Source organism: Cryptomeria japonica, chromosome 1 (assembly GCF_030272615.1).
Source record: "Cryptomeria japonica chromosome 1, Sugi_1.0, whole genome shotgun sequence".
Taxonomy (NCBI): domain Eukaryota; kingdom Viridiplantae; phylum Streptophyta; class Pinopsida; order Cupressales; family Cupressaceae; genus Cryptomeria; species Cryptomeria japonica.
Window position 1 is genome coordinate 107,560,993 of NC_081405.1, and position 18,907 is coordinate 107,579,899.

Below are 18,907 nucleotides of genomic sequence, written 5' to 3' on the forward strand. Positions count from 1 at the left end.
GGTTGAGGAAATAATGAGGAGAGATAGACAATTCTTCTTACAAGTGATGGCACAAAGTGGAGCCAAGATCCTTCATGATTTTGACATGTCTCAAATAATGGAAAATCGACCTTTGCAAAAACCTCACCTCAACATTGATCAAAGGAGGCCTAATAGTGGAGGCAATAGAGGACCACATCTTGTGCTTGAATCACCATCATCTTTGTTTCAAAAACCTGAGGTCCCATACACACATGGTCAAGCATATGATACTCACCTTCGCAGACCATTATGGAAGTCTTATGCAGAAAAATATACTCAATCACATACCAATGCTAAGGACCAACCACCAAAACAATTGGATATCCAAAGACATGTTCAAAATTTGGACACAAGGAAACCCTGCATCAAATATGGGGGCAACACCCTAGAACAAACTCATGACATTCCTATAGAGTATGGTATAGATGGACAAAACAAATATTCCATTCCTCATCATGACTCTATACCAAGTGGTCCTTATACGCAACACCATTATAGACCTCCTCCATATGAACATGTGTATGATCAATACCATCCATATATGCAACATGCTCCTCCTCCACTCGATGGTTTAGGCATGGGGTATGGTCCAAGAAGTCAACTAAGAATAATTTGGAACAACAAATTAAGGACTTACAAAAGAAAATGGAGGACATAAATACACCAAAGCCAACTTACACAATGAGAGACATATGTCCTTATCCATTTGAGAAAAGAATTCCAATGCCTCCATTTCCTACACACTTTGTGACACCTAAGTTTGATAAGTATAGAGGAAAAGGAGATCCTAAGGCACATATAAGACAATTTTTTACAGCTTGCATTGAGGTAGCAACAGAAGAGACATATTTGATGAGATTATTCCCACAGAGCTTAGGTGATCAAGCTATGGAATGGTTCTCCCAACTTCCACCTGGAATTAAGTCATGGGGTGACTTAGCAGAGGATTTTATCCAACATTTCTCATACAACATAGAGATAAACATATTAGTCACTACCTTGTACAACACCAAGCAAAAGGATGGAGAATCTTTTTCATCATTTTTACAAAGATGGAGAAATCTAGCTAGCAGATGCTCTTGTGAAATTCCACAAAAATAAATGGTAGAAATGTTCACTCAGAATGTTAACAAAGACATTGGTTATGAACTAAGAAAAGCTTGTTTTTCCACCTTCAAGGACGTCATAGAAAAAGGCTTAGAAACAAATAAGGTCCTAATTGAACAAGGAGTCATTACGATATTCAAAGAAAACAAAGATGACTTTAAAGGAAAAGATAAGCCAAGATTTTGGAATAAAAACAAGAACACAGTCAATGATGGTGTTGTGGATGCCAATACAGTACGACCCAAAATCATTTTTTCTGGATTAAGTTCTACAAACAATCAAGTGAATACTCAAACAACTTCCAAATCATGAAGGAAGTACACCCCATTGGGAGAACCACTTGAATCAGTTTTCAAAAAGCTAGTGGCAAACAAGATAATCATAATTCCAGATTTTCCTCCATATGAGCCAAAGGTTAGACCAATTTGGTGGAATGATGATGAGTATTGTAAATTTCATAAGAGCAAAGGACATAAAATAGGAAACTATCATCGAATGAAGAACATCATACAAGATCTCATTGATAGAGGTGACATTGAGATTGAAGGACACTCATCCAATCAAGAACATGAGATGTTTAAGGAACCATTCCCGAAGCATGACAAGGGAAAAGCTAAAGCCATAGATGACCAGACCAACTATACCAGAGCATCTTATAACTATGATTCAACTATCAATCACATTTCAATGGACAATTATGTCTCTACCATTATCATCAAGGACAAAATGCTTGAGAATTCTACCCAAAGACCCAAGATTGTCCTAAAAGGCATTGGATCTTCTTCCGAACCTACCTCTGAATCTAATGTTACAACTCACCAAGGTAAATTCACTTTGCAAGGTTCTCCAGCTAAAAACACTACTTCCTCATCAACCAAGCCCGAGTATGACCTTGTAGAATAGTTAGTGAAGACACTCGCACTTATTTCCATCCTTGAGCTTTTACGCATATCCCCCACACTTAAAGCTATTCTTGACAAAATCTTGAGAGACACTTCTATCCCTACTGATCTGAATGTGGACCAATTTCAAGCCATGGTGAGATACCTTTCCATTCCACACTCCCTTACATTCACAAAAGCTGATGACACCTCCATAAGTCAGCCACATAATGCACCTTTACATATTGAAGCCTTCCTACATAAACACTGAATAAAATGAGTCTTGATAGATGGAGGAGCAGGTCTAAACATTTGTACATTGAGAACTATTAAACAATTGGGATATTCTGAAAGGGCTGTAAATTCTACAAACAAAATCACCATCAAGGCATATGATGATGAAGAGCGTTCATCCAAGGGCACAATCACCTTACCTCTCAGAGTTGGGCCAGTTACAAAGGATGTGGTTTGTCAAGTCCTAAACCTGGATCTCACATACAACATATTGCTAGGACGTCCGTGGATTCATGAGATGAGCACAGTACCATCTACATATCATTGATGTATCAAGTTTCCACACAATGGAGTTGAAGTGATCATCAAAGCTGACCCAAATCCATTCATATATTGCAACAATTTGTGACCTAGATCAGAAATAACAATACCAGTCAATCAAGAAGTTGTTCCATCTTCAGGATATGTGGATCCAAAATCATTGAAAGCTTCTACATCAAAACAAGTAGAGCTCAAAGAAAAGTTCAAGTTTAAAGACATGGGATGTGGTGAGTATATATTTCATGTTGATCAACTCCCACTATCCCCTAAGGTATCCAGTCTACAAGAACAGCCTACAAACAACTTGCAATGCCAAGGAATTGGGTGTGAACCACCTAGTGCTGTGGCTACTAAGTCTGAATGCAAATCCCCTCTAGTGGTGCAAGCATCTTTTGATATCAATAGTCCTAAGAGTGGTTCCAGCGAAGAATCTATTGGGTGTATCACCATCCCTCTTGAGAACTCACATAGCTCTACCATTTCATCCACTCATTCCATTTCCACTCCGCTCCTAGACTTGGATCAACAGGAATCACAAAATCCCTTACTCATTAGGGATCACAAATCAAGCTTTGAAAAGAAAAATCTAAAAGTCAAAAATAAAGAAAAGTCCTCTAGTCCAAATCAAAATCAAAAGCTATTGGAGTCTACAAAAATCAAAGTCAAGGATAAAAATCATATGAAGAAAAATGAACAAGAGTTGAGCTCCCCTAATATCAAAATAACTAGGGGCAAAAGTTCTAAAATTTCAAGTCAAAAAGCATACTTGTTGATCCTAAGTCTTCATCATGCCATTTTACTTTCACTTCTTTTCACAATCATGAGCCTTCATAACTCATCCACTTGTTTCATACATCTATTCCCTTCTGGAGATACATCATGGACCTTTAATGGAGCTTCCTCGAAGGACTTTGTTATCAGGGATGCCCAAACTTCTTTAGGTGACACGCATATGGGAAAATGTAGTCCACACACTAGTAATTCTATCTCAATTCCTTTATCAAGGAAGACAGTCACTCGAGCTACACATCATTCAGTCAAGGAACAATGCAGTTACAATCATAAAGTCAAGCCTCACACATTTGAGGTAGGTGACTTGGTTCTCAGAGAAAATCCTAAAAATCAGCAAGACAGAGAGAGGAAGGGCAAGTTCGAACCGAACTGGCTTGGTCCTTACATCATCACAGTAGCATATGGATCTGGTGCATATCAGCTCTCAACCATAGAGGGTGAACCTTTGGATGATCCTATCAACAACATGCACCTTCACAGGTTTTACACATAGCTCTTCAGAGTATCCTAATTCAAAATAACAACAGTGAAAACTGGATCACCAACGCCATGCGTATAGACATTGCTCCTTCCTCCTTCAGGATTCTCTTTCATCACTTCACTTTGCACACACTCACAACCTCTCCATCCATAATAAACCTACCCACTCCCATCATGGCTTGTTATTGATCTACCCAAGATTGGTTTGCCATTCATAATAAACATTCCTTTTCGCCCCTTTCCATTCATAATAAATCAGCTCCTATCTATGGCTAAGGAAAATCCTACGTCTCGTGATGGGTGTGGAACTAAGAACATCACATGTTTCGAGGAGTACAATTTCCTCCAGTTTTCTTCAGTCTATTCATGTACAATCCGCAATAAAGCAACACTTGCATCATCAATCCACAATAAAGTTTCGCTTTCTTCGTAATAAAGTATCAATTTCATGGATTCAGTCAGTTTCAGATGAGACACAACAGCAAGAATGGGCATCAACAAATCAAATCTTTCAATAGACTCGGACAACATTATGGTTCAGTGCTATCTATCCTTTTTTGTGAAAGTAAACATTGTGACCACAATCAAATAGACTTATACAAGTGACAAGAGACACTAAAACTTGAGGACTACAGTGGATGTTGATGTCAAGTCTTGGTTTTCTTTTGATTTTATCTTTTTGGTGACATGTCTTTTAGCTTTTCCAGGATGTCTCTGACTAGAGATTCTATCTCTAGGATGTCTTTGACTAGAAAGGCGAAGATGGGGTATCATCACCTATTTTTCTTTTGTTGTTTGTGGATTGTCTCTTAGTAATGCTATGACTTGTCCAAGGATATGAAGACACAGAGAGTCTAGTGTGAACTGGGGCATTCCTTGTTTGTAAGTGTCTTATCTCCATGCAAATGGGTACAATGACTTTCTAGGTCAAACATATATCTCGATTGTTATAACCTACTTGCCATAATAAAGCTCAATGATGATAATGCACAAGAAGCTTTTTCACTTTCATATCTTCGATCTTCCATCCCCCTTTCTTGATTGACTTCCATCATCCTTCCCGAGTCCATGTAGCCTGCTATCACACGACTGAGTATAAAGACATACCAAAAATACTTGCATTTCATGTAGTTTGTGCCTGCATTACCACATATTAAACATTTCATACATACATATAGATATCACAATTGCATCACATTCTACACACAACACATGTTAAGCAATCTTACATTTTCATCATGAAAATAGTCATTTGCATTATCATATTCATCTGCATTTCATACATTCACATTTGCATTGGCATAACATATTAAAAACATAAAAGAACAAAAATATTGCATTCCATCATGTACATATTTGCATCCATATCATAACCATCACATATAAACATACATCATAAGAACATCTCATCACATAGATACACATGTATATAGTTGCCACAAAGATGAATCATCTCATATATATATATCAAAAATCATGTGTCATGATACAATAATGTCAAAATACATATGGCTACAACCAACCCTTGTGTCGCCCGATCCAGATAGAGGAACCCACTGATAACTCCTGCCAGTACTGCTGGTAGTGCTAATCTAGTTCATGTCATGGTATCCCAAGCCACATGTCCAACTCTCATCTCCAATCTTAGATCCTAGAACACTCGTCTTAGGGCATCCCTATCTCCATCTCAATCATAGGGTATCAACTTCCCATCGATCGGTATCCTCAGAATCCTGTATACATCCTCTAAGGTGACTGTCATCTCACCCATTGGCAAATGAAACCTACATGTCTCTGAGTGCCATCTCTCAACCAACACAGTCAGCAATCCCATGTTCGCCCGAAACTCAGGCACATATAGAATGAATCGCAAACCCATAACCTCAATCGTGGCTCTATCCTCAAATGTCAGATCTAGTCGTAACCTTTGAGTCGATGGGAATCTCTCCTGTGACTCTAGCATAGGTAGGTACTCCTGCAGTCAAGCAAATCAACTGTGTCAATCATAGTGGCATTCCCTGTTCATCACAAAATGCTGCTTTTTATCCTAGTGCTTATATTTATCATATGATGTTCTATCCTAGTGACACTCACTATTCATCACAAAGTGTTTCTTTTTATCTTAGTGGTACTCCCTATTCATCACAAAGTATTACGTGTTTTAGCACTCACTGTTCATCACAAAGTTCTACTTACATTTGCACTCACTGTTCATCACAAAGTGCTGCTCTTTTTTTAGTAGTCCTTGTTCATCACAAAGTACTCTGTCTTGGTACTCCCTGTTCATCACAAAGTGCCTCGATCTATCTTATCTTAGGGCCTCTGCTTGAGTGTATCCTCTTGAGTAGTTTCCTAATTGGCAATGTATGTTCTATCACAGAATTGTCAATCCTAGCCCTATTTCCTATTCTAGTCTTCCCTAGAGGACCTACTTGAGTGTATCCTCTCAGCAGCTTATCCAATCGACAACGTATGTTCATCACAGAACTGTCGATTTTCCCTAGAAGACATAAATGCACATTTTTGACATAAACACACTTTCATTACATAAACACGCTTACATATTGCATAGATGCGCCTTTCACAAACACAGATGCACCTAGCTAACCCAGACACGCCTAGCACCAACCCAGACGCGCCTTGACATTTTTTTCACCTTGTTTGACATACCTAAAATGCATTTATTGTGTTACCTAGCATGCATTAATGACAACATTTATTGCGACAAAGTACAAGGAGGTTTTGTGGTACTTACCGGCTCTCCTGCATCTGCTGGCCTCTGAAATCGATGAACACGATCGAATCTGTGAACCAATGCCATCACTATTGACTACTGTTGCTCTATTCTCTCTCTGCACTCTGATCTCTTCGATGTGTGGATGACAATGAGGATGTATTCCCCTCATGGTCTATTTTATAGACTGCCCTAGCCCTCGTTTCCCGAGTCAGTCTTCTTTATCCCATGACTCTATCACTTTATTCTATCCGGTCAGTCCATTCTACCCTTTATTTCTTATCGAGAGATTGTCTGTGATCTTTTCGGACATTTTCATCCAATCTCTCGAGGGGGCATATCATTCCCATCTTGGGGCAACTTTGTATCAGTTCATCTTATCTTCTTTGAAACAACGTGACAAGCTGCATTGTCTCAAAGAGGGGCAAAATGTAGACACCTAAAATTGTCATGTCTAATTTATTTAATTACTTTAGCCTAATTCTTCTATTAATTAAATAAATCTTTATTTATTTAATTAATTCATTTATCCTCTTCTAGCCTTATTTCTCATTTAAATAAATACATTTATTTATTTAAATTCCCCTTTTCCTAAATTAAATAAATACTTTTATTTATTTAATTGATCCCACTTCTTCTATTTATTAGATAAATCTTTATTTATTTAATTAATTCATTAGCCTTTTCCACCTATGACACATGTCATTCATCTCTTAATTCATACACTACCTACCCTTTTATTATTATTATTATTATTTTCTCTACCTACCCTCTAATCATAGCTGACCATTTATCTTTTACATCTCTTAATCTTATCCCTCCATTTCATATAGTGTATTCTATATAAGGAGATTCTTCCTTCATTATCAACCCTATGCTAGCTAATTGATCAATGGACGACCCAACTATGCTTTCGAACTTTCATATGCGATCAAGCCTACTTGCAACCACATTTTCATTCTTTGTTGAGCTCTTGTGCACATATAAAATCTGAGAGCAAATATATCAAGCAAGATCAATGGAGATAGGAAGAATAGAGATCCAAGCCCTATTGGACATGTGATGGTATAGTCTTTGTGATTTCATTTGATTTGCATTGTCTTAGGTAATCTTCATATGTTATGGTGGATCTTTGTTGTTGTTAGGCTAGGGTTTTGTGGTTGACTCTATTTAGTCTTTCAATATTGTTGTATCCATTTTCACCATATACAGATATTATAGGTTGGACTAATAGGAGTAAAAATCATGCACTAAGGGAGGGAAATTGGAAATTTGAAATTGTAAAATTGAATAATGCAAAATTTTAGAAAAATAATTATTCAATTAAATAAGCAAATTGATTGAAAAGATAAAGGATGATTTTTTTGCAACCTCCTAAAAAATTTAAATTTAAAATTAGGGCTAAAAATAACCTCTTAATTTATTTCCTTTCTGCTAGTTAGAGAGAAAAATATGGCTTTGCAAACAAAAATTGCGAATAATGTGAACAACGAATTCTGGAAAGATAGAGGTAAAAAAAAGCTTGGGGTTTTCCAAAAAATGAAATATTTTCTGCCATCACGGTGCCTGGGTTCTCCCTGCGATTATAACCCTTTCACGACTCACACTTGGGCAAACTCCCCAATTTGGCAACCTAGGTTCTTCCATAGAACACGAGGTCGTAATTCTACTCCAGATTCTGCAACAAAAGAGTGGAGACAGTATGGGCGACAGTCAATTTTTGGCCCGGAACAAGCAACCAATCAATTTCCAAACCCTATTATGGACAACAAGCAATGGAAAACGGTTACATATCGAAAGAACAGGAGGACTACGAACTATAGACCTAATGTGCGAAGTTTTGGGAGGAATCTGGGGATGGGTGACCATAGATACCCGATTCCCACAGCCAACAATTTTAATCATCTTCAGGATAAGAAGGAAGTCAAGGAAGAACCTAAATTTGCAAAGCATGAGAAGGCGCGTTCAGTCCCTAAAGCTAATGTTTATTCTCCTCCACATTGCAGACCACTCTATCCAAATCCTCAGGAAGTAGGTGAACCTTCAACCAAACCCTATGCGAATGTGATGACTCTAGAAATCAATGATGGAATGGTTGAGAGAACGCAAGAGATGTGTAAAGAATATGGATTCTTCGCAAGATGGAACAGTTATGGAGCATCTTCTAAGAGAATCGCACAATGGTTCAAGACAACATTCTCCAACTAGGTAGGTATAGTCTTACTTCCGGATGAATTTATCTTCATTAGCTATATAAATAAGGAAATGAAGGATAATTTGTTACAGGGTGGTTGCCCTAGGTTTAGAGGGATAGATTTTTCCATTATTGATTGGTCCCTATCATTCAGTCCCAGCAACGTAAAAAAAATTTTGGTGGAAAGAGCGATCATTTTAAAAAATTTGCTTGTAGAGCTCCATAATGATGAATATTTCAAGAAAATTGGTAATATGTTCGGAACTTATGTAGGTACAATAGAATCTATTTTCCCCCAATCGAACAAAGCGATTATAGTCAAATTTAATAGCACCGTGAAATCCTTGAAACCCATAGTAATTAAAAGTAGAGCGACATCTTTTAGAATAGAACCCACCCTTCTTACAGAAATTATAGAAGCATAGGCAGATTTTTCAGAATTTTGTATCCCTCAGCCTATTGGGAATGTAAACAAGCGGCCTATTTCTATATGTTTAAATAATGATAAGGGAGGGTTTGTAATTGAACCTTCTTTAGACCCCAATCTTGCAGACCAGGAGAATGGAAAGCTAGATGAGATTCCTACGGTAGATCAGATTAAGGAAGTAGGGGATATAATTGTGGATGATTCAAAAGAGGCCAAGATTCAGTGCAATACAGGAGGTATGGGGATGGATAGTAATATGAATAACATTTCAGGGGAAAAGGAACTGAAGGACATCAGCATAGAGGAATACAGAGATTCTCTAGTTAAGGTTAAAGATCAAGCGGAAGCAGTAAGAGAGTTGGTGGTCAAGGAGCTTAGAAATATCGAGGAGGGTTCTTTGGATGGTGACTAGTTTATGAAGGAAGTGGAGAATATGGATGAGAAGTTTGGGGACAAAAATATAGATAGTAGGATTGAGGATTTAGATAACATTAATGATTTTCTTGGCCTCGATCTGAATTACATGGGGGAAGATATGGAAAAAGGTAGATCAGACCAGGATATTTTGGGAAAAGTATTAGAATCCTTGGAAAATGACAAGGATGCGAACATGGGGTGTATGAATAATGAGACTCCTAAAATAAGAACAATGTCCTATGGTCTTAGCCAAACTGAAGAGGGGAAGAAATCCCCAGATTGTGCCAAGAATGCAAAAAAGAGGGGGAGAAAATCCTTAATGGAGCTACGGTTTATGGATAGCTTATCGGCAGGCCAGGCCAAAATTACTTCGCTTTTCAATGCAGGGAAGGGGAAGAACCTTGCCAAGGCGCCATGAAGGTAATTACATGGAATGTTAGGGGCATTAATGCCCCTAACAAGCAGCGTATATTGAAACACTATCTACCTTCTCTTGAAGGAGACATAATGCTGATACAAAAAACAAAATTAGACGAAGAAGGATATAAGTCTCTCAAGAAAAAAGTAGGAATTTGGGAGGTAGTAGGTGTTCCCTCGAGTGGGGCTTCAGGTGGATTAGGAGTACTGTGGGATCCTAGATGGGTGTTATTCTCCAAAATGGGGAGTAGTAGTAATTGGATTTGTGGCAAGGTACAGAGTTTAAAGAGTAAACTAACTTTCATTATCATCAATATATATGGTCCAAAATTTTTGCATGAAAAAAGGGAGGTATGGGCAGAGATAGACAGACTCGCACAGGATTTTAGTGGTGAACATATATTTCTTGGGGGGGACTTCAATGCAGTTCTAAACATGTCTGATAAGCAAGGAGGATCCACAAAGGAAACTCAAACGATTAGAGAGTTTCGGGAATGGCTACAGAATAACCACTATATGGAAATTCAAACTACTAATGGAGAGTATACATGGTCCAATAGACGATCGGGGGCAACCTTTATTGCTGAAAAGTTAGATAGGTTTTTCTTTAAGGGGAACCTTGCAAATTTTGACTTTGATATCTGTTCGTCCATCTTATCAGCAATTGGTTCGGATCACTTACCCGTCCAACTTACTTTGGTAGAACATAGACAACCATCAAGATATCCTTTTCGATTCAAAAAAATGTGGTTAAAAGATGAGAATCTTTTACAATTGATAGAGAAATGGTGGGGGGAAAGATCTTTTAAGGGATCAAAAGCTTATATCTTCATATCAAAACTTAAATATGTTAAGAAAAAGCTTATGGAATGGAATAGAGATAGTTTTGGAGATATATTTGAAAAGAAAAGGAGTCTAGAACAGTGATTAGCAACAATAAATGAGGCAATTATGAGGACAGGTATGGATTAGACATTATATTTAGAGGAGAAGGAATGTAGGCAGCATTATGAAGACATATTATCAAAGGAAGAAATCTTTTGGAAACAGAAATCGAGAGAAATATGGCTAGCAGAAGGAGATAAAAACACAATTTTTTTTCATAACAGCACTAAGGCAAGAAGTATGGTAAATAGGATCACAACTATCAAGGACACCAGTGGGGATAGGATTGAAGATCGGGAAGGTATAGCTAAGGAGGCAGTGAATTATTTTAAGAGTATCCTTAATAGTAATGAGAGCTCCAATCTTATAGCACAAAAGAACATGTTATCTAATATTCCGCATATAATAACTCAGGATCAGAATAGGAATTTGAACGCGAAATTTACTTATGCTGAAGTAGAGCTTGCATTAAAAAGCCTTAATCCTAATAAGGCCCCAGGGCCAGACGGATTTCCTACCCTTTTCTTTCAAAAGTGTTGGTCTTTCATAGGGCAAGAAGTAGTAGATGTTCTGGAAGGTATTAGGAACTCTAGAAACATATTGAAAGAAATCAATAATACTTTTATAGCCCTTATTCCAAAGAAGACTGGGCTTGAAACCTTTAATGACTTTAGATCAATATCCCTATGTAATACTCTTTACAAATTACTCACTAAGACATTAGCGAATAGGCTCAAAAAGATCTTACCGTATATTATCTCGGAGGAGTAGACAGGTTTTGTTCTAGGTAGGTCTATATTGGATGAGGTAATCTTGGCACATGAAGCCATTCATTCGGTTCAAATGAATCACGATCCAAGTATGCTTATTAAACTAGAGTTTAGCAAAGCCTACGATAAGGTAGATTGGCGATTCCTGTGTCAATGTCTAGAAACCTTTGGCTTCTGAAGACAATGGATAAATCTGATATTTGGATGCATTTCTAGCCCAAGATTCTCAATACTGGTTAACGGATCTCTAGAAGGTTATTTTGGGATATCCCAAGGAATCAGGCAAGGGGATCCATTATCCCCCTTTCTTTATATTGTCATGGCTAAAGCATTAGGCAAAGCTATCAACTCGGCAAAAAGTAAGGGAGAATTGCGTGGACTCAGAATTACACAAGGAGTAGATCCTTTGTCACATCAACAATTTGTGGATGACAATCTTATATGTGGGGCAGATAGCATTAGAGAGGCAATGACAATCAAGAAGATTTTGGACTCCTACTCTGATGCTTCAAGCCAACTTATTAATAGATTAAAATCAGATATTTTCTTTTTTAATTCAACTAGAATAATTGAGGATTATATTTGTAGATATTTAGGGTTTCAAAAAGGTGCATTTCCATGTAAATATTTAGGAATGCCTCTAGATAAAGGTAACGGCTCAACGAAGCTTTGGGATAATATTTTGTGTAACCTGGACAAAAAGGTCAAATCATGGAAGGGTAAATGGCTCTCAGCAGCTAGAAAAGCCACAATGATCAGATCAGTATTATCGGCGATACCTATTTAGCAAATGATGTGTTTCAGTATGTCTGCGGGGGTGAGGGACAAGGTAGTCAAGATAATTAGGAATTTCTTTTGGCAGGGCTCAGAGGACAAGAAGAAAATGGCATTAATTGCTTGGAATCACTTATGTATATCAAAGGATAGAATTTCAAAGACACGAGGCATCAGAACTTGGCATCGGGAGCTAAATTGGTTTGGTGCATGCACAAGAACCCAGGGGCCACATGGGTTAAAATTCTTAGATTCAAATACCTAAATGGCTTGGATCCTTTAAGCATTTTTAGACACAAAAATCCGCCAAAGGGATCTAGAATATGGAACTTTATGCTCGAATGTAGAGACATCATCTTAGGAGGGATAACCTGGGATATTGGTAATGGGAGGGAGGCTTTGTTTTGGGATGACTCATGGGGAGCTTATCCCCCTCTGATACCTCTACTAGAGAATGACCCATTAATCGATGATATTATCATTAAGATGGGCATTCGTCTGTGTGATTATATAGACCTCAAAGATGGTAATCTAGCCTTGGGTTGGTAGTGGAAACCCTAGGATAATCTTGGATTACCTTCGGTATTCCTAGACAGATTGAATAATGCTCTTTTGAATAGAAGGATTACCCCTAGATTTGAACCAGATAGGATTATTTGGGCTAGAGATAAGTATGGTGAGTACAATACTAAGGATGGTTATATGAACATCCATGGATCACAACATGAGAAATCTCACCTTCCCCTAGATCTCTGCTGGAATAAGAATTGTTTACCGAAAGCGGGTATGTTTGCATGGGCTTCCCTTCATAAAAGAATTCTAACTGCGGGATGGTTTAGGAAGATGGGGTACCATGGACCTTCTAGATGTGTGCTATGTGAGAAAGATGAAGATTTGTTAATCATATTCTGTTACATTGTAAATACACGATGCGGTGTTGGCAGAAGCTCATAACTCAGATGGACTGGATATCGGCCATTCCAGAGGATTTGGTGAGTCTATTTCAATGTTGGCTGAGAAATAAAGGAAAAAACATTTATGGCATACTTTGGGAGACGGCTCCTTCTCTCTTGATATGGGAGATATGGAAGGAGAGAAACAGATGACTGTTTAAAGATTCAAAATTGGATGTCGATAGACTATGGAACAAAATAGAGGCGTGTATTGTAGAAGTAGTTAATTGCAAAAATTCACTTCCTAATAGTGATCATTTTTTCTCTCCATGGGATGATTCTATTAGAAATCGATGGTTTGGTCTTAAGATTCCTCCATTCATAGGAAAAGAAAGTAGGGATAAAAAATAGGCTAGACAGGAATGTGTATGGCAGGCTCCCCATCAAGGTTGGTATAAGCTTAACTTTGATGGGGCTTCGCGTGGTGACCTAGGGGAAGCAAGATTGGGGTGTTGTATTCATGATTGGGAAGGGAGAATAGTAGCAAGTTTAGCTAAACCATTGGGAATAACATCCAACAATTTAGCTGAGGTATATGCACTCACTGAGGGACTTCTCCTCTGTAGGAGGTTGGGTCTAGATAGCATTGAGATTGAAGGAGACTCAGCTATTATAGTTAATGCGGTAAGAAAAGGGAGTACTCCTGATTGGTTTCTCAACGGTTATATTCATCAAGTAATGGATATTTTGAGAGACTTTAATCATTTTACGATAAACCATATTTATAGAGAAGGAAATAAATGTGCTGACAACTTGGCTAATAGAGGAGCTGATGGTGAAATCGTAGAAATATTACATTTAGATTGATGGTTAAGAAAATAAACTAAGGTTTGTGGTATGGGTAGGATTGGAAATGAAGGGGATACAGACCTATAACTAAGTTAGTAATAAAAACTTTTCTTTGTCATCGTTTCTTTTAAATCCGGGGATATCAAGCTTTGATAGTTTGTATATGGTGGAGCTTAGTTATTTCCCTTTTTGGTTAGTTAGTGAGATTATCCCATTCAAAGTACCCCTTTCGAGCATCAAGATGGGAATGGAGTCTTCACTCTGAGATTGTCATAAATACGGTACGAAATGGATTAATGACTAATTGAAAATAAGCATCCAGCTAAAAAGGATAAGGATATAGTAAGTCTATGCTCAAGATACAACAATGAATAGCAGTCGAGAAATAGGAGTTTTGTAAACTTCGTCATAGCTTAAAGTATGGATAGAGGTATATATGATAATGTACCTGCTAAATAGAAAATATAAGGAAGCTTGTATTAATTAGACTTAATGATAAACTCTACTTTCTAAGGTAAATGTAATACTTAGCCTTCTCTCGTGGTTATAAGGTTTTAAATTCTGTGTACTAACACTGCCCAGATTCAATTCATTATTAAAGTAAATAAATTAATATTTGCTGCCTTGATCAGATATGCTTAGTGTTAAATACTAATCTGTAGATCCCCTTCTATTCCCACTCAGCAACTGGAGTGAGGTAATATCTTTATTGTTGTAAAAACGCTTATAATAAGAAAGTTTCTTATAGGTCAAAATAATATTTGCGGTACTATTTGCTTGAGTTTATATAGGCAATTAGAATCCTCTGTAACTTGAATTTCATTTCAGAAGGTTCATGGTTTTCTACAGCACGAGACGTTTTAGAGCCGAACCTTGTAGGATGGTAATCTTGAGGTTCCTAAGGTAGTGTCATTATTAAGGTCATATATCCTTTATAGTAACTTTATATATGTTGGAGCATGTTCTTGAGTATGCAGGAAACAGGTAAGATTGATTCACAGGAAGTACCAGATACCAAAGATACATCTTGTGTCAGGAATGCAATTGTCCAAATCCTAGACAACGATTAAGGAAAGGCTTATTTTGTATCATAAAGGGGAAGATCCTAATTGGATAGAAGTATTGGCACCCATCATGCAAAAGGATGAAAGTTTATTAGTCATTTTATGAATTGTAGCTTCATTTATTACCCCGGTTGTTAAAAAGGGGTGTTTGTATGCATTACCACACTAAGTAAAGGACTATTTCCTTCTAATCCTACCCTGTCTTGTGGGATGTTGTGTATGTACTAAATTTTTCTACTTTTACGGGGCAGTTTTGGAGGTTTTCTCCACCCAGCTCTTTCCTACCAGTGCCCCTAGTGAGCTGGGTTGTATTAGGTTTTTAAATTTAATAAATTCTTCTGTTTCGGCCTTTTACCGATCAAAAAAAAAAAAAAAACCTCTTAATTTAAAAAAAATAAATTTTAAATGATCTAAAGGAAAATTAGGGCCTTGTAAAAATAACCTCTTAATTTTAAAATTTAAATTTAAAATGTGATGTTGAAATTTGGAAATTGAAATAATCAATTTAAATAAAAAATTAGGGCTCTTTTAATTAACCACTTAATTTTAGAATTTAAATTTGAAATTATCCACAAAAAATTAAATTTAAAATTAGGGCCCTGTAAAAAAGAGCCTCTTAATTTTTAAATTTAAAAATAGATCTAAGGTTGAAATTGAAATGATGAATCCAAGATTGGGAAATGCACAAAGTAGATTTACATTTAAAAACTAGGGCTTTTTAAATTTAACCACTTAATTTTAAAATTTAAATTTGAAATTTGAAATTTGATCCAAGATTGCAAATTTGAATTTGAAGCCGCTCTAAAATGATAAACTCAAAATTTAAACAACTCACAAGCTCAATTTTTTTTTAAAATAAAAAGTTAGGGTTTTCGCAATTAACCACTTAACTTTAAAATTTAAATGTGAAATTTGAGTTGCAAGTGAAAATTTGAATTTTGAATTTGAAAAACACTCAGATTTGAAACAATTAATCCAAATTATGCAATTCATAATCTCAATTTTGAAAATAAAAATTAGGGTTTTAGTGAAATTAACCTCTAAGTTTTAAAAATTTGTATACACACTCAGATCTGAAAATAAAAATTAGAAGTAAGCATAGGACATGTCGGGTTCACCAAAATGTAAAGGAGAAAATTTGATCTGGCAATTTGCAACATAGAAGGGAGAAATCACCAAATCAATTTCACTTAAAAACCTTTACATTCAAAAGAGGGAAGGGAATCCACTAGATTCAATCATAAATTAGATAAGGACTGATACTGAATGGATTGATTAATCTGTTGTGAGGTTTTTCCTCTCTTTTGTAAGTTGAAATGCTGAAATAGGATAAAGTGTTGAATAATGAAGGTAAAACCGAGAAAACAGTGAGCTACATATGCAGGATTTTTCGTGTGCATCTGGATCTGAGCAGTATAAGTCAAACCAAATCTGACCCTTGAAAATGCTCCTAAAAATTCAGGACCATGGCACATCACAACGGTCCTCCAAAATTTTCGCACACCAAAAAGGGTTGATTCGTCTCTATGAATGAAGCTTATTCTGAAGAGTACATCTTTGTGTTACAAGCTAGGGTTGTCGTTGCACCAAAAGATCGACCTATCAATGCAGAATACAACCACTAGACTTATAGAATCCACAAGAAGTTGTTAAACCATGTCGCAAATCCTCGCGAGGGATGTTGGCCCACTACCAACAATCCCCCTCCCAGCATCACTCATTACAACCTGTGTGATTCAAACCTATAAACAAGCTCTAATACTACTTGTTACAAGCAAGGATTGTCGTTGCACCAAAAGATCGACCTGTCAATGCCTGATACAACCACTAGACTTATAGAATCCATAGGAGGCTATTAAACCATGTCATGAATCCTCGCAAGGGACGTTGGCCCACTGCCAACACTTTTTACCTATTTCTTGCATACAAAAAGGAGGGGGAAAAGGTTGGGAATAGGGGCTTTCCTTAGGTCAAACCCTTGTTTTGGATTTAACCATGAAATTGAAATAAAGATAAATGAAATGACTAAAAGAAAAGGATTTCCTTTTGAGGAAGATGTTGAATTATGACTGAAAATTGAATGATGATACCTCCTTGTGAAGTTTTTCTTGCCTCCACATGAAATTAGGGTTTCATGAAATAGAATGTAAATCTCCACTTCAATGATTGAATCTTGACTTTATTGCTGCTCCAAGGCTTAAAGGAAGACTAAAAAATTCTCAATTGCTCTTGAATGCTTGATTTATTGATGTTATATGTGTGCTCTTTCTAATTGATGGATGTCAAATGAGATGGGAAATCCACTTTATATACTTGCCCATTGAGAAAATGAATGAATTTTCTATCATGAGCCAACACGAAGAGGGGGATCCCACTCAAATTAAAATGCTACATTGGGTTTTGAGGGGCCCCAAACTAGGGTGGATCATGGCGTGGCGCCATGGTCCAGCCCTATTTTGGGGTAGGCTTAAGGTGCTTGACAAGGTCATGAAATGTATCTTCATTGGATACAATTATGGAATAAAATGATACAAAATTTGAGACCTTGTTGCATAGATGGTAATACATAGTAGAAGTGTTATTTTTACAAAAACTAAGCCTCCTTCTATTACACTACAACTAGAGAAAATTAAATAGGAAGATGTGATTAAATTTCCTTCTACACATGAAAAAATAAAAACCGATATGCCTAGAAAGACAAGAAGTTGATGAGAACTCATCTAGTTTTGAATCTTTCAACCTCCAACTTAGCTTGTTTGAATGCTTACACCATATAGAAACCACCTAAAATATATTCACCCGATGATTCAAGATGTATATTTGATTTGGATACTAATGTGTATGAACCTAGATCTATAAAAGAGGCATTAGGTATGAATGATGAAAAATACTAGAAAATTGCTATAGATGAAGAAATGAAAACTTTGAAAAAGAAAGATACATGGAATCTTATACCATTTCTTGAAGGATGAAAACTTGTTGGTTGCAAATGAGTGTTCAACAGAAATATTTGTTTAGATGAAGATAGTGAGAAGTACAAAAAGAAACATTGGTCATAAAAGGCTACTCTTAGGTTGAGAGTGTCGATTATGGTGTTATGTTTTTTCCCGTTGAAACAAGACATCCATTAGATTTTTTTTTTTTATAGTTGTTGCTTATGACTTAGGGGATGAGAAAATAGATGTGAAAACTGCTTTCCTTCATGGTGATTTGGAGGAGGATATTTATATGACGTAGCTAGAGCACTACATGGTAAAAGGTAAATGTAATTGCATTTGTAAATTCAAGGAATCTTTGAAAGGCCTTAAGAAGATTCCTAGGGTGCAGTACCAGAAATTTGATACATATGTGTAAAGGTTGGGATTTTAACATTTTAAATCAAATCACTATGTTTATTATAATTTTTTTATGGTCATTATTTTGTTTTAGATTGTATTATATGCTAATGATATTTTATTTATTAGTAAAGGGAAATGTATGATTGAAGAACTAAAGTTTCATCTTCCTACTAAATTTAAAATGAAAGATCTTGGTGCATATAAACACATTCTTGAGACAAAAAATAGAAGAGAAAGGCTCAACAAAAATTTATGGCTAGGCCGGAGTAAGTATGTGAATTCAATTTTACAAAGGTTTAAAATTTAGGA

The 18,907-nt window shown here is 36.5% G+C and overlaps 1 protein-coding gene across 1 annotated transcript; it reads left to right on the forward strand.

Annotated features, from left to right (window-relative positions):
- The first annotated feature begins 10,022 nt into the window (after positions 1-10,022).
- Positions 10,023-10,952, forward strand: LOC131040632 (uncharacterized). The gene has a single exon (XM_057973587.1). It carries the CDS (start codon positions 10,023-10,025, stop codon positions 10,950-10,952), a length of 930 nt encoding a protein of 309 aa, XP_057829570.1.
- Positions 10,953-18,907: the final 7,955 nt, after the last annotated feature.